This window comes from Ictidomys tridecemlineatus, chromosome 7 (genome assembly GCF_052094955.1).
Source record: "Ictidomys tridecemlineatus isolate mIctTri1 chromosome 7, mIctTri1.hap1, whole genome shotgun sequence".
In the NCBI taxonomy this organism is placed as follows: Eukaryota; Metazoa; Chordata; class Mammalia; order Rodentia; family Sciuridae; genus Ictidomys; species Ictidomys tridecemlineatus.
In genome coordinates, this window is record NC_135483.1 from 51,654,229 (window position 1) to 51,680,983 (window position 26,755).

The following is a 26,755-nucleotide window of genomic DNA, read 5'->3' on the forward strand; positions in this document are numbered from 1 at the left end:
TGAAGCCTAAAAATGCATGTCTCAAAGATCCCTGCTGATATTTTCTGCCCAGTGGTTGATTAATTTCATTTAATTCACTTGAGTGTCGTCTCCAGTCCTGCTACTCAAAACCCTCACGTTCTTATGACATGAAATTCTTCCTAATTGGTCACCTAAAAAAATCCGTAGATTCTATGAAAAGAAAGGACTATTATTTTCCAGAGATCTTTTGTAATGTTCGCCTCTGCTGGTTTTTGACCTAGTTAGTGAAGATATCACAGGGTATTGAGAATATGGAGACTAAAGGGGAAAAAAGAGCCACTGGCATTTCCAAAGACCCTTCCTGGGGTTTCTACTCTACAAGTGCACGAGAACAGGTGCTCCCAGAGGCGGAGAAAGGGCACCTGCAAAGCCCCGGAGGAAACTTTTGATTTTTATAAATAACTTGGTGGAGCCACACGAACGCCATCTCGGTTCCCAAGCCCTCTCCACGCGGCCTCCACGGTGAGCCTCTCCTCGCGGCCGTCCTCCTCCCTTCTCCCGGCCGATTTCCTGCCGGAGCCCCAGCCGCGACGCGCCCTCCTCGCCGGGCACCGCCCGCCCGCGCCGACGTGGCGGAGCGCACAGGTCGCGGGTCAGGTGGTCGGGTGACGCCCCGGGTAAGCGCTCCCGCCCCGGGCGGGCGGTGCCGCCGCGCCCGACGCCTCAGGGGGTGGGGACTTGGCAGGAGTCGCGGCGGAGGCGAGGAGGAGCTCCGGGCGCGGCGCGGCGCGGCGCGGCTGGCAGGGGCGGAGGCGGACGGGCTGCGGGCGGCAGAGGCGTAGAGGACGCGAGGCGGCCGGCAGGAGACATGGACCGCAGCGAGCAAGGTGAGCGCGCGGCCGCGGCGGGCACCGCGGCTCCCGGGGCGGGGGCGTTCGGCGGGCGCGGGTTCGGCGCCGGGCTGCGGGGCGGCTGGCCGGGCAGGTGCTGAGCCTCTCCGGCCCGAGCCGCAAGTTGCTTCTCCCGGATCCAGATCCGGCGTCCTGGGGTGGCTGAGCTGGAGGGAGCTGCCCTGGTGGGCGGAATCGGTACTTGGGTATGTGTGAGTGTGCGTGTGTGCGTGTGTGCGTGTGTGCGTGTGTGTGTGTGTGAGTTGGGGAGAAATGGAGAGGGAGGGGAAGGACCTATAGGAAGGAGAGAGAGGGAGAGAAGATTCTGGGATGCAGAGGAGCTGCTGGCCAAGCACCCAACGCTTTGGGCGTACAGTATAGATAGAGCTTACAAGTGATGGGAACCAGGAACTGGGGGGCTGTGAGTCGTTTTTTTTGGTCCCTCAATAAGGACCTCAGAATGGGCACCTGACTTGTTAAAAGACTTTTTGCCTACTTGGAGTTTAGGTGCTTGGTTAAGATTTTTAGTGGTCTTTGATCCTGTGGCAATGGTTTTGGAAGTAAGATATTTGACATACCAGGTGTTCCCAAATTGTGGAGTGGTGTCTGTGGGTTTAATTTGGGGGGTGGTGGTGTGCGGGAGGGAGCTTTTTATATTGAGGGTTTCTTTTTTTCCAGCAAGGTGAAATCCCACAGGACAGACCCCTTAATTTACCGTAGCTCTATTTTTTAAGATGGTAACTTAAGTGAAATTGCCTTGAAGAGAATCCTTGTATGAGGTGTGGTAATATTAGGACACAATTTTTAGATTTAAATATTGCTTCATCCTAGAGATCTCTCTGCTGATAATAAACCAGACTAACGTAGATATGCATGGCAGGCCTTTAAAAAGATATACAAATGCTAAGAAAAGATAACAAGGTAACATTTGGGAAGTAGGAATAGGAATCATTCCTGTTTTGAGCCCAGACACAACACTTAACCATTTTTGCTTATTTTCTTGCAGTATTTGCCTTCATGATGAGTTTTTATGTAAATAAAACCATATTCCACATATACTGTTTTGTCTTTTACTTCTGATAGCTTGTAAGATAGAATCCGTGGAATTCTCTGACACTTGTTTTCCTCCCAACCCTTCAAATTAATTTCACACTTATCATGTGAATGCTTATAAATCTTATGTACATTATGTTTTATACATACACATATTATTCATTATATATGTATCTATATGATTTATATGCATACATACATTATCGGCTAGATTTTCAGCTTTTGTTTTTGTTTTATGCTAGGGGTGGAACCCAGGGTCTCAGGAATGCTAGGTAAGCTCTATACCACTGAGCCACATCCTCAGCCTGTTTTTAGCTTCTTAAGGTCAGAACATTCCATCTTTGATCATGTGTGGTTGGTTGGGCAGCATGGTGACTTGTACATAGTAGACCCTCAAATGAGTGAAGAAATCTCAACATAGGTTTTATATGTATTGTTAGAAGACTTGGGGGCCACCGTGGCCCCCCAACTCTGGTTTTTAATGTGGGTGATGGCAGAGGTAAACATGTACATGGATATTTGTATACTCATTTGTTTTTAACATAAATTTGCTTTTAACATAAATGAGATTTTTAGAGTAACTGAGCTTGGTACATGCCAAAGTAGTTTAAACAGCTGTTTGATAAAGGTGATTGGACTGATTAGTTTTAATATGTTGTGTGTTCTGCTTTGCATGGTAACAATTGCAGTATTACTGCGATATTCTAGCTTGCTTACATACTTTCTGTGATTTTATAGAATTTTTTTTTAAGTTTCTAATTCTAAGAAAGTTTAATTAATCCTTTGGCTTAAGGAAAGTTTATAATATTCAGATGGTGTCTTTGGTTGGTTGAGATATTCATTAGTTAAGTTAGTCCTTGTTTTTAATTGTCCATCCTGGAGGGCTAGGGAAATCCACCTTTTTAATGTGATGGACAATGATAAAGAGGAGTTCCTTGCTTTGGGAAGGTCTGTTGGCTTATTCCTATGCTTTGCCATGCTAGATTCATATGGCCTTTTCTTAAACTTTTGCTTCTGTCTGCCTGTCATTTCATCTGTATGTTCTCATGGCATACAGTTAGTGCTCAGCAGTGTGTTGACTGGCTAAAATGTGAGGGAAAGGTATCCAAGAGCAGGTTCCAGTAACAGGAACCTCTCTCTCTCTCCAAATTGATCTCTTGTTTCCCACTGCCTCATGTCTCTTTTTCCCTATTTCTCAAGAAGCAGAACTCTGCGGTTAGGTAAAGAAAGTTGCTGATAAGGCTGTGTTGGGCTTAGTGAATAAGTTTACTTCGAAGGCCTTTGAACTGGTAGCACAGAGGGATCTGTCTTAAATGAATCTGTATCAAGATGTCTGGCTTAAAGTAAACAAGGTGGAATGTTTGAGTTTGATGTTCATTAGCAAACTGTGTTGACTGAGATAAGATTTATAAAACTTTGTGATTGTCTCTTGAATTGTGATGATTTTTTTCAAATTATTTCAAACCAAATCATAAAATTTTTATGATTTCTTTATTTCGTATGTGCCTGAAGTTTTCTTAAATTTGTCTCTTAAAAACCAAAACTCTCATTACAAAGTTAAATGCCCTCTTTCCATACATGCATTCTTTATTGAAAATGTCCTGCTTAAACCTTATAAGATCTCAAAATCTGTCCATTGCTGGAAATTTTATTAACAGCTGCAAAGTTTAAAAAAAGGAACTCTTTTCTTTGTGTTTTCAGCCATATATTCTAATGTTGTGTTGTAGGAAGACCAGAATATTTTTCTACTTTCTTCTATACCCAGTCCTTATATACAATACTCTGCTTACAGTGAGAGTTCAAAAAACATTCAGTGATTTGAAATACCTTAAACTGCATAATGTCTTTCAATCATTTCTAAGCATTAAGCTAACCACAGTGCATTTAATGTGTGAGACGTTTCCCAGTGTGACTGGCTAACTAGAGCATACCTTATGTTGAAACGAAAGAAAACTAACAACAACACCCCCCTCCCCAACTCCTGCCTCCTTTTATAGGCTGAATAAATATTTATATGCAAGTATTCTCTTATGTAAGTTTAGTTTAGCATTATTATATTGAAGCTGAGATAGTCACCTAGCCACTAAGAATTTTAAGAGTTAGAATTAAAGGGAAAAAAGCCAACTTTATGACTTTCAGAGGATAGGGGAAGATTTCTGAGGCCAAAAACCTGCAGAGGAGAGGCTGCAAGATAATTGCCACTATGATTTCCTCATTGTAATTATGCCTTAGGTATAACACAAATGTGGCATGTCATTTATTTAAAAGTAAAGCATTTATAGAGAAGAAAGGACACCATTGTGAGGGTCTGCTCACAGTCTATGGCTTGATCTACCTAGGCTATTAATTTCTTTGGTCAACACTCTCGATTTCCATATGGTGCTAATGTCTTTGTTAGCCCTCCTTCACTTCCTGCATTTATTTTTATGCAACAGCTTGCCTAGTCCCTGGAGGAAAAGCTGAGTGGTGGGAGGGGTTGTGATCTCTTAGCAAGATCTCAAAACAGAATAATCTATGCGTCCAGTAAAAACAAATATTATACATGCACAGTTTAGAACACAAAAGAATACCCCAATCCCCCAAACTTCAATGCTCCTGAGCCTTTTGTTGTAGGCTAAGCTTATTTTATTTTCCTGTTGGGGTTAATTATTGCTGCTTTAGTTGTTGACTGTTGTAAAATAGTAAATTGTAAATTGTCTCTCCTCTGAGACATTCCCAAATTTATTTAAACTGGGTGGTTACCAGCTGTGCTGAAACCATAATTTTAGCATGTCTTTTTATCTAAGACAAAAAGGTAAAAATGATAAAGATATTTAAATTTTAATGAAAGTTCATAAAGAAAATGTTTGAATGTAAAATTACTTTGTTTTTTGTTATCAAGAATAGTTGTCCATTTTAGAAAAATCAATAGTATAGATTCAGAAAAAGAAAATGAAATCACTTGTAATCCTATTCTGGAAAATTATAGTTAACATATTGGTTTGTTTTCATCCGTATAGTTATCCTTTTAAAACAAATCACAAAGCAGTCTTTTTGAATGCTCTACATTTAAACTTTTTTAAAAAATAAACTTGATGTATTTTAAAAATATACTTCAACATCATTTGTCTAGTATTTTCAGTAATTCACCCCATATAAAACTCAAAATGACTGAAAGGGTGTAAAATTTAAATCTCTTTCTCATTCTCATCTCTTGGCTATTATTTCTCTTAGATAACAATGCTGTCATAGTTTCTCTGTTCATCCTGAGAGTTTCTATGTATGTTTGTATAGATACATATATATACTTAAACATGTATGTATGGCTTATATAAACTAGCATATAAATTGTTAAGGACCCAACTTTCTTCATTAAATACAGTATTTGTTTTACTGATCACTCAACACAATATTATTATATGGAACGGCTTTTTGTTGTGGTGGTTGTTATGCTGGGGACAGAATCCAGAGCCTTGTATATGTTAGGCAGGCACTCTACCAGTGAGCTATAGCCCAACTTAGAACAGCTTCATTAAAAAAAGAATATTTTTAGTTGTAGGTGGACACAAATATTTATCTATTTTTATATTTATCAAACCCAGTGCCTCACATGCTCCAGGCAAGCGCTCTACCATTGAGCTACAGCCCTAGCCCCTAGAACAGCTTCATTTTTAATGGCCATGTCTGTTATATATATACTATTTTGTGTCTGCATTAGGCAATTTTAAACTCATTTTGTTGTATCTTCCCAGATGTGAAACACCTATAAAAACTTATATTGAGCAATGAATGATGTCACTTATAGTAACTCTGAAATAATATTTACATATTTATTATGTTTGCAGAATTGAAAGCTTGGGACTCAGTAAGTTAACTTGTTCTCTGCTGATGGGTATTTTAAGTGTGGCTTTATAGGGGAAGGGAAATTTCTTCTCTAGTTTCTCAAGAGTTTTCTGATGGGCTAATGTATAAAGTCAAGTCAACAGAAGAAAAATATACTCATTGTATGATTCAAATGTATGATATGTCAAGATCATTGTACTGTCATGTGTAACTAATTAAAACAAATGAAAAAAAATTAAAAAAGAAAAAATATACTCATTTATAAAAGTATGCAAATTTATTCAGTTTACCTGTACAGGGGGCCACTCAAAAGAAAATTGAAGACCCAAATAAGTGACTAAGTTCTTATATACTAGGATTGGCAATCGTGAAAAAGTAACTAAGACAAAGGTTAGTTTAACAAGATTTGTTGGTATAGATTTCTCTTTGTCTTCTATGTTTGCTGAAAGAATGTTTCTTTTTTTCCTGTGTAGGAAGGACATTGTTCATATGTAAGTTTCATCTGATTGCAGATGTCAGAATTCAAAGGATGTCAGAATGCCCTGCTATTAGTCAGGGTCATTTAGCTCAAAATAATCATTAAGCCAAAATGGAATGTTTTGGTGATGGTGTGTCAGATATATACCTATATATGTATATAGATCTATACGCATATATATGCATCATTTTGCAAAAATGCCAATATGTCTGTAGGAAGAATTCTTAGAAAAATGTGACTGTTCAGTTTTTGATTGTGCCAAATTCTGCTCCATAAAAGTGGTGCCAATTATACTTCTACCAGCAGTGTGACCGTCTGCTTTCCTGCACCACGTGGCCAGGCTGTTCTCACACTTTTTCAGCTTTGCTTATCTCACAGAAGAAAAGTGGCTTCTCAGTGTGTGTCTTATCATATATCCTTAATATGAAGTTAGTGTACTTCTGATATGTTTTAGATCTAGATTTCAATTTCTGTGAAGTTTCTGGTTGTAGTAACCTTTGCCAGCTTATCTATTATGTGTTTTTTTTCTCTTTGTTTTGTAATGTGTAGCTCTTTGATCATAATGTGAGTTTTTAATACATATTTTTCCTAGTTTGTCATTTCTTTTCTTTTTTTTTTATTTTAGTGATTCCCCCCCCCCCCAACCAGAAATACTAATTGATGGCTTCATTTGTGGATTCTAACTTTTGAATCATTCCTAGAAAAGCCTTCCTCACTTTGAATTTATGTTTTTATGATTTTATTTTTTACATCTAAATCTTTCATCCATCTGGAGTTTATTTTGGCTGGGCGTGGTGGTGCATGCTTGTAATCCTAGACTTTGGAGGCTGAGACAGAAGGATTCCAAGTTTGAGGCCAGTCTCAACAATTTAGCAAAGGCCCTCAACAATTTAGTGAGTTCCTGTCTCAAAAAAAGACTGGGAAAGAAAATCTGGGTTAAATCCTTCGTACCCTCTACCCCAAAACAAAGTGACTGGAGTTTATTTTGATGGAAGTAAATTATGACTTTTAATACCTTACCCCCCCTCCCCTCCCCTCTTTTGGCTACCCATTTGCTTAACACAATTCATCACCCAATGGATTTTTCCTCTACTGATTTGAAATGCTAACGTTATCATATACTATTCTTTTTTGTTGTTATTGTTATGCTGGGGATTGAACCCAGGGCCTTGTGCGTGTGAGGTAAGCACTCTACCAACTGAGCTATATCCCCAGCTGCAAATTCTTATTTTTTCCCCTTGATATATATGTTCATTGCCAACAACTCAACTGTGTAAATTATTGTAGTTTCATAAAATGTAAAAATGCCTGGAAGGGGATCACTTCCTTGATTACTCCCCTGATTACTCTCCCTTTTTTTTTTTTTTTTTGGTGATTAGATTTTTCATGCCAGATTTTATTTTCAAATGAATATTACAGTCAACTTATATAGGTGAGAATTCAACAGAACTGGTGTTAGCCTAGCTGTTTGTCTTCTGTCCCCTTTCTCTCTCTTTTTAAAGAAATTGGTTTGTTTCTTTATTGAACACCCCAATAATATGTCCATCAGGTTCATATTATATATTTTTTAATCTTAATGTTTAGGGTACTATTAGATTATAAGACTTTGTCATAGCATTATAAATGTTTCCTAAACCTGTAATATTTTATGGTTTCACCCTTACACCATTTGAATATTCATTCAAATGTTTCTCTGTTACAGTATCGATTGTGTTCCATTTCAGCTACTACAAATAATGCTTTAAGAGAAATTATTTTAAGATGGAATTCCTGAGACATCAAGGAGGTGAAATGTTTCCAGCTTTAAATATGTGATATCTTAATAATTTTTAAGTTTAACATACAGGAGTGTTAACGATATGTACTTTATAACAGATCTCTGGAACTTTTTCCTATTGCAAAACTGAATCTAAACCCATTGAACAACAATTCCTTCTTTCCCTCTCCCCTGTCCTGGTAACTGCCATTCCTGAATTTACTGTTTGACATACCCCATGAAGGAGGAATCACTTAGTGTTTGTCTTTTTGAGATTTAATCATTGTGCTTAGTATAAAGTCCTCAAGGTTCATCCAGGTTGTACCAAGTGACTGTTCTTCTTTCTTTTGGGAGATGAATATTGTTGTATGCATATCCTGCATTTTCTTTATCATTCATCTGTCAGTGGACATTTATGTTGCTTCTATCTTTTGGCTGCTGTGAGTAATGTTGCAGTAAACATGGACATGCACATCTCTTTGAAATACTGTTTTCACTTCCTTTAGAGATATCTCTAGAAGTGAGATTGTTGGATGGTAGGGCTTTTCTATTTTTAGTTTTTAGAGGAACCTCAGTATTTCCTCACATGTCTATACCAGTACATATTCCCACTAGCAGTGCCCAAGGATTATCCCAGTTTATCCACATCTTTGCCAACATTTCCTCTTTCCTTTTTACCTCTTCTTCCCTCTCCTTCTCCCTGTCCCTCTCTCATCCTTCCCCTTCTGCCATCCTAATGGGTGCAAGGTAATGTTTCATTTTGGTTTTGATTTGCATTTCTCAAATGGTAAGTAATGTGTGTTTTTGCATATATTTGTTGGCTTTTTGTGTATCTTCTTTGGGGAAATGTTCAGACTCTTTGACTTTTTTTTTTTTTTTAAAGTTAGTTTACTTATTGTTGAGTTGTGGGAGTTCTTTTGTTTTATAGGTGACGTTTTTGGATACATTGCTTGGCTCTTGAGTGGCTTTTAATACCTCCCTCTCTTCTATCTTTTCTCTTTAGATACTTCTGTAACCAGTACTAAAAAGAGTGATTTCAGAGAAGCTATTAATTTATATACTTTAGTATATAAACCGTATTTCATATTAACAGCTATGTTCATATTGCAAAACTGAATCTAAACTCATTGAACAACAGTTATAATTCATAATAATTCATAAGCTTTAAATAACAATATTGTATATTACTATAATTTTATTTGTTATTATTGTAATCTCTGTTGTAAATTTCAAATTTTTATTTTCCAAAGGGTTTGGGATAGAGTCCTCTATCAATACTTTTTTTAAAAAAATTTTATTTTTTATTTGTGGTTGGACACAATACCTTTATTTTACTTATTTGTTTATATATGGTGCTGAGAATTGAACTCAGGGCTTCACAGGTGCTAGGCATGTGCCAGACACCTCTGTCGATACTTTTAATAATACATTTTCTGTACTGTTCTATCAAAGTTAGTTACTTGCTTTTAATGTGTCCTGATCTTAGGACACATGGGTGGTCTCAATATGTTTTAGAAGTAGTTTCTTTGAAACTAAATTTCTAAGAGAATGGTGTCAGAGAAGCTATTAACTTCATACCTTAGCTTATAACATATTTCATGTATAACATAGCACCTATGCTATGTTCTTATTGCAAAATTGAATCTAAACCCATTGTGGGATGTATAATTCATGAACAATTCCTTCAAAATAATTCATAAGCTTTAAACAACTTTCAATATTGTACATTGCTATAATTATTTTTATTTAATTAGTTATTCTTAGCTACTTGGGAGGCTGAGGCAGGAAGATTGAAAGTTTGCCATCCTGGGCAAGTTAGTGATATCCTACCTAAAAATATAAGAAAAAGGGCTGAGATATAGCTGTGAAGTAGGTAAATGCCAGTTTCAAAAATGACATAATTTTTTAATATAATCATACTATACCTTGATAAAGTTTTGGACTATGAATTTACGAGGATTAAATTAGGGTTTATTGGAACTATTGTGATATGGAAATGAAGCTTGTGGTTCAATCAGGAGGGCTGAAGGAATAAAGATAATAGTTTATCCAACTTGTTGGAAAATGTTCTTGGCTAGAAATAAAGTGTCGCTAGAATATTTTCTCAGCACTCAGTTCAAGGGTGTGTGTAGTAGGTACTCCATAAATATTTGTTATATCACACTCACATCAGCTGGAAGGACTTCTAGCATAAATAGAGTCAGATGGGAGTAGACAGAAAAGGCTAAGAATTAGTGAAAGAAAAAGGTTTGGCAGGGAGATAGGCGTATATGTTCCAAATGTGCTTAAGGTTTTATATATAACTACTGAAAATCTGATCTGTAAATAGAGGAGAAATTGGAACTCTGCTTTGGAATTCTACATGTAAAAATATGCATGTGTACGTAGAAGGGCTAATGTTGGCTAAATTTTTATTCTTCGAAGGGTGTGGGATATAGTGCTCTATCAATACTTTTTTAATAACACTTTCTATGCTATTCTATCAAAGTTAGTTACTTGCTTTTAATGTGTCCTGACGTTAGGAGACATGTGTAGTCATAATACATTTTAGAAGTAGTTTCTTTGAATGTCACTGAGAAGGGTGTGATAACAGTAGTGAAAAATGCTTGCTACTAGGAAAAGAGAACAAAAACTCAATAAAGAAAAAAAATGCAGCCAGGTGTGGCGACAGCTGCCTGTAATCCCAGCTAGTTGGGGGGCAGGAAAATTGAAAGTTTGAGCCATTCTGGGCAAGTCAGCGATATCCTGTCTCCAAATAGAAAAAGGGCTGGGATATGGCTCTAAGATAGGGAATCAAAACAAAACAAAAAACAAACAAAAATGCAAAGTCTGCCTGTCTGGGACATTTGAAAGGAGAGACCCTCTTATCCATGGAGATTTGATACATCCTAGGGCCCATAGAGAATGCCTGAAACTGTGGATCATACCCAGTCCTGTACGTACTTTGTTTTATCCTGTGTGTGTGTGTGTGTGTGTGTGTGTGATGTCCCTGAGAGTGTTTAATTTGCAAATTAGACATAGTAAGAGTTTAATAATAATAACTAATAAAAATAGAATAATTATAACATTGTACTATATTAGAAGTTATTTAAAGCTTATGAATTATTTATTTCTGGAAATTTCCATTGAATATTTTCATACTGTGTCGAAGCAGAGTAATTGAAACCACAGAAAATGAAACCTGAATGGGGAGATTCTCTGTATTATCGTCCCAGGTGGTGCCACGTGGTCTTTCAGAGCTCCTACTAACTTTCCTACCTCTTACCTCCTTTGAGTCCTCGTGGTGTAGGAGCTAGGACTGGCAAATGGGGAAGCAATCTGAATGACCACGGCTTCCCCAGACTTACTCTTCTGGATGTAGAGAGCTGTACAAAAACTTCATCCCAAACCTCTTGTCTCTAACAAAATAACCTGGGTTCCAAGAAAAACTTAATTAACATTTGCTGCGCAGTTTGGAGGGATAGGAACGTGTTCTAACTCTTTAGAAGTGTTTTCCTTACAAGTAATTTAAGCAAAATTGAAATCTGGAGGAACACAGCTTCAGTCCTGTGTTTTATTTGCTAAAGTTTTCCAGCTGAGGTTTAGGGAGTGTTTTAGTAATACTATTATTACCAGTAGCTGCAACATTTATTGAGTATTTTCTGTATGTCAGGTTCTGTTCTAAATGCTATTCTGGTTTCATTTTTTTAAAATCTTGACAACAGGCAGGGAGCAGGTGTTGATAGTGTCCCTGCTTTACAAAGGAAACAACCAGGCGTGAAGGGATGGAGTAATAATAATAACTTCAGGGACACAGAGCTTGGCACAGATGGAGAGTTGACACAGAGCTTGGCACACTTGGAGAGCTTGGCATAGAGCTTGCACTTCTGATCTGTGATGCCTTGATATCGAGTACACGACGTCCTTACCTATTATACTGCCTCAAAGTTATACAGCCTCTTTTGTTTCCAAAAGTGGTGTTCAAGAGTAACATAGCTATGGTAGAAGCTACTAATGGCAGCTCTAAGAAGCAGATGACCTGCATGTCTGTTTTTGTGCTTCAGAGCTAACTGTATATGTTCAGGCAGAGTGCAGAATGTGAAGCATCACCTGGGTTCAGAATTTGAGTTCATCATTTTCTGTTTATGAGACATTGGATATGTTGCTAAACCTCTATTGAGATTGTCGGTACTTTAAATATTTGTGAAAATTAAGTAAAAAATCTGTTGAGTAGCACTGGTGCTCCGTAGATACCAGTTCTGAAACTGAGTGGCACGTATTTCTGGGGAATGCTGACTCTGTGGTTCCAAATACAAATTATCAACATGTTATTTATTTAGGGACAAATAGGATAGAATGACTGTCCCCAGACTCATCGGCCAGTCTGGAGGAAACAAACATGCAACTGGGCCGCTGTGGGGAAATGGATGTTGTGAGAGCCACACAACCCTGCCAAGGAGGAAGTGAGCAGCTTCTGCTGGGGTCATCAGAAAAGAACCCAAAGATGACCTTTGAACTTAGATTTCAAGGTTGCTATGGACTGAATGTTCGAACTCCTCCCTAAATTCACATGTGGGAGTCTTAATCTCTAATGTGATATTTGGAGTGAAGTCTTTTGGGAGCCCGCAGGAGTGGGATTAGTGCCCTTTATAAGAAGAGAAAAGCGAGAGGTGATCTGTGTCTACCCTGTGTGGGTTCAGCAAGAAGCAGCCATCCGCAAACTGGAAAAAGGGTTTTCACCAGGAACCGAATCTGTGGTGCCTGTGAGAAGCCAGTGTCTTGTTGAAGTCCCTCAGCCTGTAGTGTTTTGTTATAGAAGCCCATGCTGACAAAGACCAAGTAGGACTCTCCTAAGTGCGGAGATAAAGGGGCGAGGAAGGAAATTTACCATGAAGATTGAGCATGTGCAAAGGTGCAAAGGCATAAAACCACAAACAACACAAATGCAAAAGTAGGTGAGGAGACAAGGAGAGTGAGGTGCTTGATTCCTGAGACTTCTGGGATAGAATAGGTCAGATGGCAGGGGGTGGGGTAAGGAAGGAGAGAAGAGAGAAAAGCTTTCAGATTGAATGAAGGAGAAACTGGAATAGTGAATACAGAAGGAAGAGCAGTTACCAGGAGGGAGATAAGGAATTTGTTTTGGGGGTACATTATATCTGATGTCTGTCCCAAGTTCCAGAGCTGCAGAACAAACCTATCCCACCTTATTAAGCAACCACATTTATTGTGGCACAGACCTGTGATTGGAGAAGGGCCTCTGAGGACAGCTATTCTCATTCAGCCTCAGCTGTAAGGATTTGAAGACAGAGGCTGGGGTCTTCCAAAACCTCACATGAGGGATGCTTGGTATCAGGAAGATTTGAACAGCTGTGTTCCTTGGACAGCTGTCTCTATTAACCTGGTCTTGTGCATCCCCCAGATGCCCAGACTTATTGGATGTTAGCTCAGTGCCTCCCAGGAGGGACCCTGAAGGAGGCAGGGACAAGCTATATGGCATTTGATGACCTGGCCTTGGAAGTCAGGAGGTCTCACTTCTGCATCATTTGAGTGGTTAGAAATGTGTCCCCAGCACCGACTTACGTTCAGAGGGGAATTAGACTTCACCTTTAGGTGGGAAGAGTCAGTGAATGTGTTCATGCTTTATGATCACCAGGTCCTTGTGGAATTTCCAAGTGGATAGGTTCAGGAGCAGAAAACATAGATCTCCACACTAACAAGTTGGGCAGGATTAGATCACAGTTGTGGAGATGGCCTGGGAGAAAAAGTAGAGCTGAAAGAAAAGATTGGGGAGGGGAATGTGTGAATTAAGAAATAGAGTTAGACTTCCAAAGGCTGTGGAGTTGTAGGTCAAGGTGGGCAGGTATAATTATTCCAGGCTATGAATAGTGAAACAGAGGCATCCAAAAGGGGACTCTGCTCTTTGGATAAGTCAAGGGGTGTTTTGAAGGGAAATTTGGAGTAGGAGGTGATGGCAATTTGTTTGTCTGCCTTTTTTTTTTTTTTTTTTCCGGGTATTGGGGTTTGAACCCAGGGACACTGAACCACTGAGCTACAACCCAGCCCTTTTTACTTTTTCTTTTGAGATAGTGCCTTGCTAAGTTGCCCAGGCTGGACTCCAAGCCTCCAAAGTTGCTGGGATTGTAGGCATGCACCACTTCACTCAGTGCTTGCTTATGTGGAGTGTGGTTATTTACTATGGAAATGGAGAGGATAAGTCCTTTGACATTTGTGAGTGTTTGTAAAATGAAAGAGAAACCGGAGGGCAAGGGAGGAAAAGTGAGTTTGCTATTCCTACATATACCAATGGTTTTAGTTAAGATGCTTTTAATGTGAAATGTATTTTATTTTATTTTTGGGGGTAGTGGAGATTGAACTCAGAGGCACTCTGAACCACATCCCCAGCCCTATTTTGTATTTTATGTAGAGACAGAGTTTTACTGAGTGCTTAGCACCTCGCTTTTTGCTGAGGTTGGCTTTGAACTCGAAATTCTCCTGCCTAGCCTCCCAAGCCACTGGGATTACAGGCATGCACCACCATGCCCAACTGCAAAATGTACTTTAATAGTGATATTATCGGGTCTGACCTTCAGGGAGCTCAAGTCTGTAAGCAGTAATTCACTTCAATGTGTAAGAGTGTTGTGGAGAATAAGCACTTATTAACTGTTTCCTTGGTGAAAGTTTTATACTTTCCTTGGGTGGTCTGATCACCAGAGAAGCCATTTAGCCTAGAGGTGACGTTAGAGCAAAATTGTACTGCTGTTATTTTGAAAAAATTTAACCAGCGGTTTCAAAGGGCAAACTGAAGTTGTGAGTACTTGCTTTCCTCATGGAGGGTCTTGGCGATGGGATTGATTTGTGTGGTGTCTGGATTTATCAAATAGTCGTGCTCATGTTTTTTTGAGAAATGATTTTCATTCTGCAGTGCCAGTTCCCTAACTCGGGTGAAAGTCAGCTCTTTCCTTCAGGTCATCTTTGGAAGATAAACCTGTTTGCCCTGTCTGCCTTGCCTGGCGATTTTAAATGGATTGTTACTGCTCATTGCTTCAGGGATTCAGTGAAAATTTGACGCATAGAAAGATAACATGACAGATTTTTCTTGTTTAGGATCTTTAGAATTCCTTCCCAAACTTTCTTCCTTTTTATTGTTTTAAATTCCCTAAGAGGGGACTCTGATAGGGCTCTGGCCAGGGCTGTGGTCTCTGCAGAGCACATTCTCCTGGTGCAATTATTCCACTCATAATGAAAGCAGGTAAGTCTGTTGAGATAGCCAACTTCTCAAAATGCTCCAGATAACTTTGCTCATTTTCTCCAACGTCTAGGGAAGTGCAAACCTCAAATCAGTGTGTCCACTTTCTTGTTTTCTTCTCTGCAGGTGCCTTTCTTTCAGGGCTTCTACCTCCCATTCTTACTTTCCTATCCTTTTTCTTCACCAATTCCCTTCTTTCTCTTTTTGTCTTTTCCCATTTGGAGCCATTAAAATGGAACTCAAGTGTTTTTGTCTTGCTTCTGTTTTAGGAATTTTATGAACTTATTCAGTGTGCTTTATGTATCCTATTAATTTATTTTTGTGTGCAGGAATAAGAGAAAAATAACTTCTGAAAATGGATTTCACTTACCATGTTCATTTATTATTCATTTCATTGCTTTTTCAAAGCTGATTTAGTGTGGGTGGGAGAAATGCTTCAGGGTTTAAAAGAAACATTTCAAATTGTTAATTGATGACTTAAGAAAATCATATTTTATTGGTTAGCTTAACTTTTTGGGTTTCTCTGGGCCAGCAGAGAAATAGAGGCCACAATAGCTTTCCCTTAATGTTATTGTCATTTTAACTTATTAGAAGATGAACAGGAAATTTTGAATTTTTCTTTCTCAAATAAAGGTTTTGAGGGAAAGTGGTGAGTCAGTTGTTGATTCTAATCTGGCTTCATCCTAGGACCTGGACTTCTGTGGTATTTATTGTCTTCATCCCCATGGACACTGGCCAGTGCTCAGAGCTCCTGCTCCTGCGGTGCTTGCTTGGGCGTAGAATTCAGGAGAGGATGCAGGTTGGGCCTGGGTCTTTCTGACTCTCCTGCTTCTTATGACCAGAACACCTGCCTGCCCAATCACTTTTTTACTTTTGACAGTAACACACTTGTTTAGGTGTGTTCATTTTCCCAAAGTTAGAATCTGTTAAATCTCTTATCTTTGCACAGAGAACAAAGGAAAAATGTCATTGTGCTCTTCATAGTGTGGCAGTTCTACTCATCTCTTTCTTAAAGGTTGGAAAAGGTGAATGAGAGAATGCAGAGGGTGAGATGGTTGGTCTGGGCTGAAGAATTTGGAGTTTTTAGTTCTTTTCAACTAGTACTGTATGGAAAAGAAGCAATTTCGTTTGGTGGTGATACTAACTTGTATCATGCGCTTCCTAGGTCCTGGCTACGGCTCCACATTTATGGGTGAGTGCCTTAATTGAGCCTCACTTCAGCCCTGACAGCTGATGTACTTTTCCTTTTCCTGTTTACTGATGTGGGAGTTTAAAGCCTATGAGGATTAAGAAACTACCCCAAGTCACAGAGCTTATCTGCAGTCTTACTACCTGTTTCTAATGTAGAAAGACCTTATTTTAAATGAATTTGTTATAGACATTAATCTGCCAAAATGAAGTTGATTTATTTAATAATTTCAAGTCTCAAGTAAGGGATGGAATTTTGGCTGGGAATTATTGAGTTAATCATGGGTGGAATGTTATGGTACCTGGAGAGCAAAATCTTTGGTTTTGCCGTAGGCCATTTTGGAGAGAAAAGCCCCTGTGATGTAGGAGAGGGGAGAAGGCAGTGGTAAGCTGTGGAAAGTGCTGAGGAAGTGTTCTGCTCACCGCTGCCCAGCCTGCCCAGGGGAGCTGTAACTGCCTTTGAAGAAGTAACTGTTCCATGGAGGCTGTGCACCTCTGTTGATTCCAGCAGAAGCCTGGGCAGGCCACTGTGTAGCCCTGTGTTCTTGGAGACAGCTGTGGTCACCTTCAGTTTCCTTCAGTTTCTGGGCATTGTGAAGTCAAATCAGCTGTACTTAATGTATTTAGTATTTTTCTATGTTTTCAAGTAATTACCTTTTTTTTTTTTTCTTTTGTGTCAGGGATTGAAACTAGGGAAGCTTAACCATTGAGCCACATCCCTAACCCTTTTTTATTTTGAGACAGGATCTCGCTAAGTTGCTTAGAGCCTTGCTAAGTTCCTGAGGCTGGCTTTGAACTCATGATCCTCCTGTTTGAGCCTTCAGAGTTGCTGGGATTGCAGCAGCTGTGTGTCACCATACCTGGCATAATTATCACTTTTTTTTTTTCTTTCCTAAGTTACACATAACTTTAATGAAGAAATGTATAGGAGAGCATAGCAATGAGACATTTTAATAAAACTAGACTTTCATTAATTTATTTATGTTTATATGTAAATAAATTAATTATTAGAACCTACACAGTCTTAAGCACTCTTCTACATTGACTTGTTAGTTTCTTAAGAGTCGATATTTCTTTGAATATACACATAAATTAAGGGGCAGATATGCTAACAGGAACATAAGCACTTCTAATAAGAGTGGAACTCGAGCAGGACCTCATTTTCTGTATTCACTAGCAGTGGTCGGCCCTCCCTGCACACACCCCGTCAAGCCACCCTTCAGGTTCTCAATCACAGGCCTTTACTTGAAACACAGACTGCTTTTGTTGGCAGCCCTTCAAACTATCAGGTTTCCTTGGTTCAAAGGGAGTCCAAGACCTGCTTGTGCCTGCCTTTTTTCGTATAAGAGATCCGTGTTTAGAGCTGGATTTGCCTGTCTCAGTTTGGATTTAAATGTAGTGGGTGTTTTTTGGTGGGGTGGGTGCAGAGAAGGAAAAATGTCTTCACAGCATCATTTCACGCCCGTCTTGGTGCCCCAGGTGGGATTTCCATGTGTCAACGTGGGCTTGTCAATTTCTTGTGGGCTGGCCTGGCTCCTACATGCTTCTCAGCTTCCCCATCAGTTCTCTACCTCTGGATGGGGAAAAATGTCCAGGTCTCACTTGTTGCTGAAATGGGGGCCCGAGGGCAGGTAAAGTCAGTTCTGGCCTTCCTCCTTTCTTGAGTTGTTGCAGGCTATTCAGACAAGTCTGTTTCAGAAGTCTCCAAAGCCCAAACCCCCAAGAAGAAAGAAAGGTGCAGGGCTCTTGTTATATGGAAAGCTGCTGATCAGGAAGTGCTGAGGCCTCTTCTGACAAATATTGACATAAAGGCAATTATATCTGATGTCTTGCTTTTAACTTGTTTCCTGACTCATGTAGGAATGGATATATTCCAGAATGTTCATGTACTGTGTCTTACACCTGTCAAAAGACAGAATGACAACAAATTTAGTTACAGATCAAATTGAGTTTTATTTGAGATTCATTTAGAATGAGAACTCCCAGTGGGAATGATGGAACAGCGGGCTTTGTAAGGTGGGAACAAGAAAATGGAACAATAGGAAAAAAAAAAGTTTGATTGACATCAGGTTACTTTTTTTCCCCAAGGTTTAAAGCAGGGGGGACTTCCTTTGTTCAGCTGACTTGGGTAGACTGGAATCTTGTGTTTTCAGAAAAAAGCTAGACTTTTTTGGGAATCTGCCTGTTCAAGTTTCAGTTTGATTCTGTGGCACTTAGCAAAAGTTGACTCCATTTTTCTTTGATCTGCTTTCTTGGGCTTTAGTATAGCTGATTCTCAAACAAATGGCCTCTAATTTTTTTGTTTAACATGTCTTAAAAACGATTTATGCTGCTTTTCTCAAGTATTGAACATCCTCCCTTTAGAGGTAAAGTATATCTATTTCTCTTGTTTCTTCTCACACAGTAGCAGATCCTTTTCCTTTTTGGATAATTGGTTATCCCTGTTTTATGAGACTGTAACAACAACACTTTTTGTATTATCTTCTCTGGTAAAGACTAAGTTTCTTAAATGGATACAACTAAAAATCTGACCTTGTTAAAGGAATCAAAAGATAGACTGACTAGTGGGAGATGAGAAGAGTCGTATTTGCTTTCAGGTTAAAAAAGGAAATATTTTTTTTCAGTACAATGGAAAATCATTGCTCCAAAAGTCGAACAGCACACAGCTGTTTCTTTGTAGTTCTGCAGTCCCTTCCAGCATGGGGTCTCAGCAAATGTGAGGATGACAGAGGGGGCTGGGAGCTGCAGTGGATGTATAGTGCTAAAGACTCAAAAAAAAAAAAAAAAACAGGACAACAAAAGACCTTATAAACATAGAGCTTTGCCAAAACAAGGTCTGCATTGTTCAGTCTTTTTCATCCTGTGGCTTCTAGCTGTCCTCCTTGCTAGACTTGGCCACTTGTCATGTACTCTCTCCATGGAAGATCCCAGGAAGACCAGCTCTTGAGGGTTTGAGTGAAATCTCTACTGGATGTGTTTTGGGGCTCTTTGTGATCTCCACTGTTGAGCCTCTCCTAAGGACTCTCATTCTGTTTCACTAGCTTTATCTCTCCCATTCTTGCATAGTTAGCCATTTCACTAATCCCCCCATCCCAGCACCTGTAGTATCTCAAACAAGTTTAATTTATAGAAGCAATGCACAAATACACTCTTCTTGTTTAAAAGTAAGTGAAAGAGAATATAGATAAAGCTCAGGGATCTCAGTTGGTGTAATTCTCTCTTAGTGATCTCTATGCTAATGTAGACCAGGGGCTCTTAAACTGTAGGGGTATCCAAGGGCTTGTTAAAATATAAATACTCACCCCACCCACAGAATCCTAATTCAGTAGGTCTGAGGTCAGGCCCAAGAATTAGCATTTTTAGCAAGTTCCTGGTAGTGCTGATACTGTTGGTTCAGGGATCACATTTTTTTCCCCATAGTTTTATTGGTGCATTATAATTATTCATAATAGTGGGATTTGTTGTTAAATATTCACAGGGACCACATTTAGTAATACTACATGGAACTGGTTTTTGTGTGTGTGCCTTTTTTTTTCCTTGGTTTTGCAATGCAGGCAATCAAACTTAGTGACTCATGCATGCTAGACAAGAGCACAACTGCTGTGCTACACTTCACAACCTTGTGTGTCTTTATAAAAAGCAAATGCTAACACACTATTCCTGTTTTTATCAGGTTTGTGTCATGGAGACCTTTCTGTGCAAGTACACATTGGGCATTTCACTCTTTTTAACTGCCGCATAGTGTTCCACGGTATAAATATTCCTTAATTCAGCTTCTAATAGTGGACATTTCCAGTATTTTTATTATTATAAAAATGCTGCATTTCACCTCTTTGTATATTCTTCTTCTATGCAAGTAGTGGAATTGCTCAGCATGCATACACATGTTTAATTTCATTTTGGGGCTAATAAATAATGGCCCCCTGACTTTTTGATTCTTATCACATTAATGCACAGTTCTAGGTAATTTGTTTTTTTCCTCTTACCAATTTGGGACTTCCTCAGAGTTGATAAGAAAATCATAAAATATGTGCTGGCTGGACCCTTTAAAAATTCAACATGCATTGAGTTTTGAGCTATTGGCTAATTTAATTTTTTAGATAGATTTTCTAAAGCAGTGACATTTAGCGTCTGCCTGCCAGTACACCGAGGGATGTGAATTGCCCTCAGCAGCGACTCACTTGGATCCACTTCTAGGGGGTACTGATCTAAATATATTTTTTTCGTGGGGTTGGTGCTTGGCCTTCCCAGGGGATCTCTCACCTGGTGTCAGACTCCACGTGTGTGTAACCAAGTGCAGCATTTTTGTGCCCTCCTCCTTCCAAACCAGTTCTTCCTCTTTCTTCTTGGACCTGAGCAGTAATGGGTGTTACTTGAGTTGGACAGGTTTTGGGGAGGCCTGCTATCATAGGTGAGTTCGAGCAGGGTGAGTGGGCGTTAGTCCTGCTACTACCAATCCTTATTCTTTTGGATTTCATAAAATGATAAAATCAGGGACAAGGAGAGCTCACACTGGATTTTCAACTCCTTCTTTTGCCAAGTCATTAAAAGCAACCAACAAAAAGTCGCCATCTTTTTATAAATATGAGATTTTTTTACCACCCCTGCCCCCCCAATCTGGAAGAACATTATCTCAGAATAAAAGGCATTACTTCTATGTTTAGTGTCAGGAAAATTGCTTTTTCATTTCTCCTTTTGCCTCACACAAGTGGAAATGTTGATGTGGTATAGAATTGTCCTGGTTTTTCGAGGAACTCAGTCATTTCTTGAATAGGTTTGATGGCTGGTTGGGGCTGGACTGGATTGTCATGTTGCGATTGTTCTCTGCCTTAGAGGCTGCTGGGCATGTGGTGGGCCTGGAGTCTGTGGTGTGCTGAAGGAAGCAGCATTCTTGTGATTCTTAGAGTTCCCACCCTTTGAGCACCTGCTGTGTTCCTGCACTGAGCTAGACCTGGAGAAGGAATGGTGTCCCTGCAGGACAGCAGCTCCTGAATACAGCTTCTTCAATAGTGTACAATCTGCTGTCCTGTGAAACCTTCTGTGCTAATAGCTTGCCATGCCTGCACAGATATCACTTGCCATCAGAATCGACATAGATCTGTCACTTCTGGCCACTGCTGGGCTTGAAGATCTCTGCTGTATCTGAGAGTGTTTTGGGAGGCATTGCTACTCACTTAGCTGCAGGCAGGGTGGGGTCAGGCAATGGCAGCCCTTTATTGCTAGGAAACCTTCATATCTGTTCCCAACTTCTGTGCTTCTGCTTTGGGATGTGAAAATAACCCTAATATGTGACAACAAAATTTGCACGAACGTTAACATCAACATCCAGGCTCCCTAGATATGGAATGGCCCTCCAGGAAGGCTTCTGCTGAGTCTAAGGTAGCTGTTAATTTTAAACCTCATGTGGTATGTGGAAACAAATTAAAAAATAACCCACAGAATAACTCTTTGCAATTATAATTCTTTCCAAACAATGAAGATATAAAGGGCTTATTAGGTTTTAAATAGATACTGTACTTCATTAGATTTTTTGTCATTATTGTTCTAACTTACTGGATGAGGTGCTGAGGGGATTGAGATGACCTGAAAACTTTGAAAAACATTTCAAAATGGACAAAGAATGCCATGCAAGAAATGGAAAAGGAGTCGTGTTGGGCTGCGATGTTACTCAGTGGCAGAGTGCTTGCTGAGCAGAGGCCCTTGCTTTGATCCCAGCATAACTCACACACACACACACACACACACACACACACACACACACACACACACACACAGTCACAAAATATAGGAGGGACAATCCAATACCTTCCCACCCCAAGTCATCAGTTGTGGACAGTCTCTTTCTGGGTTTCAGTGAATCTGAAGGAAGAGGTGTCCTTGAAGAACAGATGGTACGCTCTAAGCTGTGTGTGCCTCCCGTGAACTTCTCCAAGAAGCCCCCTGTTCTGAAGCCTAATAAATGTTTAATGTAAGAGGAGGAATCTGAAGGGCTTGCTGCAATTGCTATGGAGAGGCAGTGTTGGTAGTATTGGCCTCAGCTGTGTGACACAGGCAGGGCTTTTAGCAACCAGAGAAAGAGCAAAAGGTCATTTAATCTCCGCTCGAAGTGCCCTCTTGGTTCTGGTGAGCATTGAGCATTCTCCAGGGTCTCCCATATTGTAATGTGTCTAACATTTTTAACTGTTCATGATTTTTTAAAGTACTGTTTTATTTGAATTAGAAATTTATTTGGACTAGTTACAGTTGCAGAATCTTACTGGCCTTGTATGTTGGTAAAATTAAGAAATAATTCACTTGCCAATTGTTTGTAACATTGTACAATTCTTCACAGTAGGTTAAAAGAACAAAATATTACAATATTTATAATAATTATAAAATATTAAAAAATTCTTGCCTGACAAAGATTGCTTTTATTTGAAGAAGCATAAATGCTCTCGATTCATTCTGAGTATACCTAGAATTTTAAAAAACTTATAAAATTTGTCTTATTTTGTCATGTAATTTAAATTTTGGAATCTTTTACCTGAATTTCATTTTACGGATTAACCAACAAATAGAGTGTGATTTTAGTGATTGTTTAAAAAGTTAATCTTTATATTTCATGAATATGATTTGCGAATGTTTCATAAATAGCATTTAAAAATATTTTTAGTTGTGGATGGACACAATGCCTTTATTTTATTTAGTTTTATATGATGCTAGGGATCAAACCCAGGGTCTCACACATGCTAGGCAAGTACTCGACCACTGAGCTACAACCCCAGCCCCATAAATAACATTTTTGGGAAAATATTTTTGCTTCTTTTTGTCTGCTTTGGTGCCTAATACAGTGGAATGTACTAGAACCTTTTTTTTTTTTAAAATTTTCTTTTGCTGGGGATGGAACCTATAGTCTCACACATACCAGGCAGATACTGTACCCATCATGTTCTAGAATCTAATGACCATTTGACAAATGTGCTTCACGTTAAAAATGAAACTATCCAATTCTTAGTAGGTTTAGTGTTTCTACTTTCTTAGTCTCCTGAGTGAGGTTATATGATCCTTGGTAAGTTCTAGAAATATTTTTTTGGATTACTAATCAGTTAGTTGTCTATAAAGTAATGGATACTATGCTAAACTATGCACTTTTAGGAATAAAAGGAGAGAAGGAAAGGCATCCTTGGCTTCTGTACCTAAGTAAGGTATAGAGAGGTGGGGGAGGCCAGGATGTGTTATTTAGAGTGGTACTCTGTATAATTATTAGTTCAGAAAAAGCTTATGGGTAGCTTCCTGTTAAGTTTTAAAGAGTCTTGGTGGGTGGTGTTCTGTTGCCTCCTGACCTACCTGCCTTAGCCTCACTTCCCCGTGAACATGTGCACCCATGGGTACGTGTGAACACATAACTGAACGTGTGTATAGAGGCCTTAGCTCTTTCTGAATTTTGGGCACAGATGATGTTTCTGTGAACTATTTCTCCTTCCCCACTGCTTCTGGTAGCAATATAAGAGAGGGGAGGGGTAAGAAAGGTAAGCAAAGATTGAGTTCTGGATAGAACCTCTCTGAGTGTGCTTTTTTCTTCCCTCTTTCTTCGACCCTCCATGTTTTTCTCATGTGGTCCCTGATTAGAGAAGGTCTCTCCACAGTTAATCAAGTCTTTTTATCATTGGGAAAAAGCCCAATCCTAATGTAACATCCAGCAATGTCACTTCCCAGTTTTTTCTGTACGCAGGAGTGGGGTAGGTATGAGTCTCTAACATGACTAGGCCAAACTGCTCTTGGTGAGAAGAGATAGGCTGCATCCATGTCTTAATGTAGGGTGGGATGCAGGGCCATGAGCCTTAAAGCAGAGTGACATTAATGTTAAAGACTGAGCCATGCAATTTGAGTGAAGAGAAAGGAGTAACTCCTGAGAGTGAGATTGCAAAGTATTGTCATAAATGATAAACCACTTTCCTTGGATCACAGTGTTGAGAATTTTGGCAGGTCATCCTAGGGAAGAACATTCCAGATAAAGGGGATATGGAGCTTGTCTTAGTGTCTGTTGCTGCATAACATACTATTCCCTTCCAAAACAGAACAAAACCTAGAACATTGTTACCTCTCAAGGTCCCTGCAGCTCAGGAGCTTGGTGTGAGCTAGCTGAGTGGTTCTGGCTCAGTGTTTTCCTGGAGGATCCAGTAAAGCTGTTGGTTGGGGCTCCAGCCATCCCAAGGCTCAGTGGGACTGGAGGATCTACCTCCAAGCTCACATGGGTAGGCCGTGTCAGTTCCTTGCTCCTGGATCTCTCTGTAAGGCTGTATAGGACATGGCTTCTCTCAGGATCAGTGATCTGAGAGAGAACCCAAGAACTGTTTTAGTCTGTTGGTTGCACAGATCAACCCTAGTACCATGTGCAAAAGGCCTACACAGTGTGTATATCTCAGTGATCTTGGGGGCCACAGAGATGATGGTCCAGGTGTGCGATGTATGTGGGGAGAAGACACACCTACTTTAGCTGGGACCTAGGGGCTCAGGAGTGATGTCTGGAAGGTAAAATTGATGCTGATGAGTGGTTGAGTTTTGTGGGGTGTGGAACATGTGGAATTGACCTTCAAGTAGCTTAGACTAGTTGGGTGTAAGCATTTTTTGTTTAACTGTGATCCATGTAGGAAATTAATACACATGCAGAGGTATGGATTGTAAGCATGAGAGTTTGGAGGTCACTGGAAGCTGAGGGAGTAGAGTAGAGCCAGGTTTGTGTGGATGGGGTTTGGTCTAAGTGTGGCGCACCTTGGGTTTTTATGCCATGGACTGCTGTGATTGTGCACATGTACACACAAACACACACACACACACACTCACACACACACACACACACACACTTGTCTAGTCATTGAAAGAGTCTCTGCTTGTGTGTTTTCTTGCTAGGATGATGGAACTTGTAGAATGCTAGTGTAGAGTCAAGTTAAGTGGTCACTCTAGTTGGTTTGGGAGTGTTGACCCCTCTAACATTTTTGGTTTTAAGTGGTGCAGAAATTGGAGCTGGTAGGAAATATGTAATTTTCTAGATTGCACTTCTATTAAACATTTTAATTTATGTTGTATTGTTTAGAGTTTGTTACCACATGTGACCAATTCACTTAAAAATAGATGACATGAAGGAGTTGTGTTTGTCCAGGTCATTGTTAATTTTAAGAGACGTGTCCTGCACCCTGGGAGGTCTTAACCATTATTACTTATGTGGATTACTTTTCAGTAGTTAGTTAATCTCTTTAGGTCATTAACAGCTTAGAGATTAATACATAAACCCACAAAATACTACTTTGTGCTTGAAAAAAGAGTTAATGTTCCTGGAAAAAGCAAGCTGCTTTTTCTAGCTAACAAGGTAAAGCCAGTGGGTCAGGTTATAAGACTGGATGAGTCAGGAGTGATGTCATTCTGGGGGATAACTGTAGAGCAGATTAGAATTTTGCTTCAATTTAATTAAAAGATTCTAACTCTAATCTACCTTCCCATCTGAGGGACACATATGTACTTTAGGTTCTGTTCCTGATTTTCCATGTAATCTGGGGAGAACTCTGGACTTTGACATCGGGGAGGGCTCTCATTCTTGCCACCAAACAAAGGGAAAGCATTTATAGGGGACGTCGGACCAGTGTCTGTGTGTCACAGGCAGGCCAATGCCGAGAAAATCTCCAGGGCTTAGCATAAAACAAAGGCATGCTTTGTTGTGTTGAGAGCATAAATAGCTTGCTCTTATTTTCCTTTTTTTGAGTCAGATATGTGGTTGGAATTGCTTAACTGTAACACGGTGTCTGCTCAGTGAGCCGGTTTGTTCACTTTTTCTACACAGGCAGAAGAGCTGGTCTGGGGGTTCAGCCTGGGTGACTGGGAGCCAGGTGTCACCCTTGAGTGACAGGTTCTCCACTTACAACTATCCTGTGTACCTACCAAGATGGTTGGAAGAATTGAAAAATAGCCACTGTTTTTTAAAATTTGATTTTGTGATAAGACCATTTTCCATGAGACCTACACTCCTAATAAATTTTTAAATGTATAATATAGTATTGCTAGCTGTAGTATTTGAGTGCATTTTATAAGTTGTCCAAGCATAGACACATTTATTGTTGCATATTATTTTTTTTAGTTGTAGTTGGACACAATACCTTTATTTTATTTATTTATTTTTATGTAGTGATGAGGATAGAACCCAGCGCCTTGCACGTGCTGGGTGAGCACTCTACTGCTGAGCCACAACCCCAGCCCTGTTGCATATTATTTTAATAGTTATGTCGATTTTTTCCCCCCAGGGGAAACCTTACCTCTGCTCTATAAGTTGCATATGCTCAACAGTGGGTAATTATTAACTGTACTAATCTAGATCACATACTGTACATTCTTTGGATAACATGAATAGTTTA

At 39.6% G+C, this 26,755-nt stretch overlaps 1 protein-coding gene across 2 annotated transcripts in view; it reads left to right on the forward strand.

The window, feature by feature from the left end:
• Positions 1-499: 499 nt before the first annotated feature.
• Positions 500-26,755, forward strand: part of Tpd52 (tumor protein D52) — a 102,410-nt gene continuing 76,154 nt past the window's right edge. The window contains exon 1 of one of the 2 annotated variants that reach the window (XM_078016984.1): positions 500-848. In XM_078016984.1, the coding sequence (XP_077873110.1) occupies positions 830-848 (19 nt within the window). In that variant the 5' untranslated portion in view covers positions 500-829. The remainder of the gene's footprint in view (positions 849-26,755) is intronic. The other variant, XM_078016985.1, reaches the window with a different exon arrangement.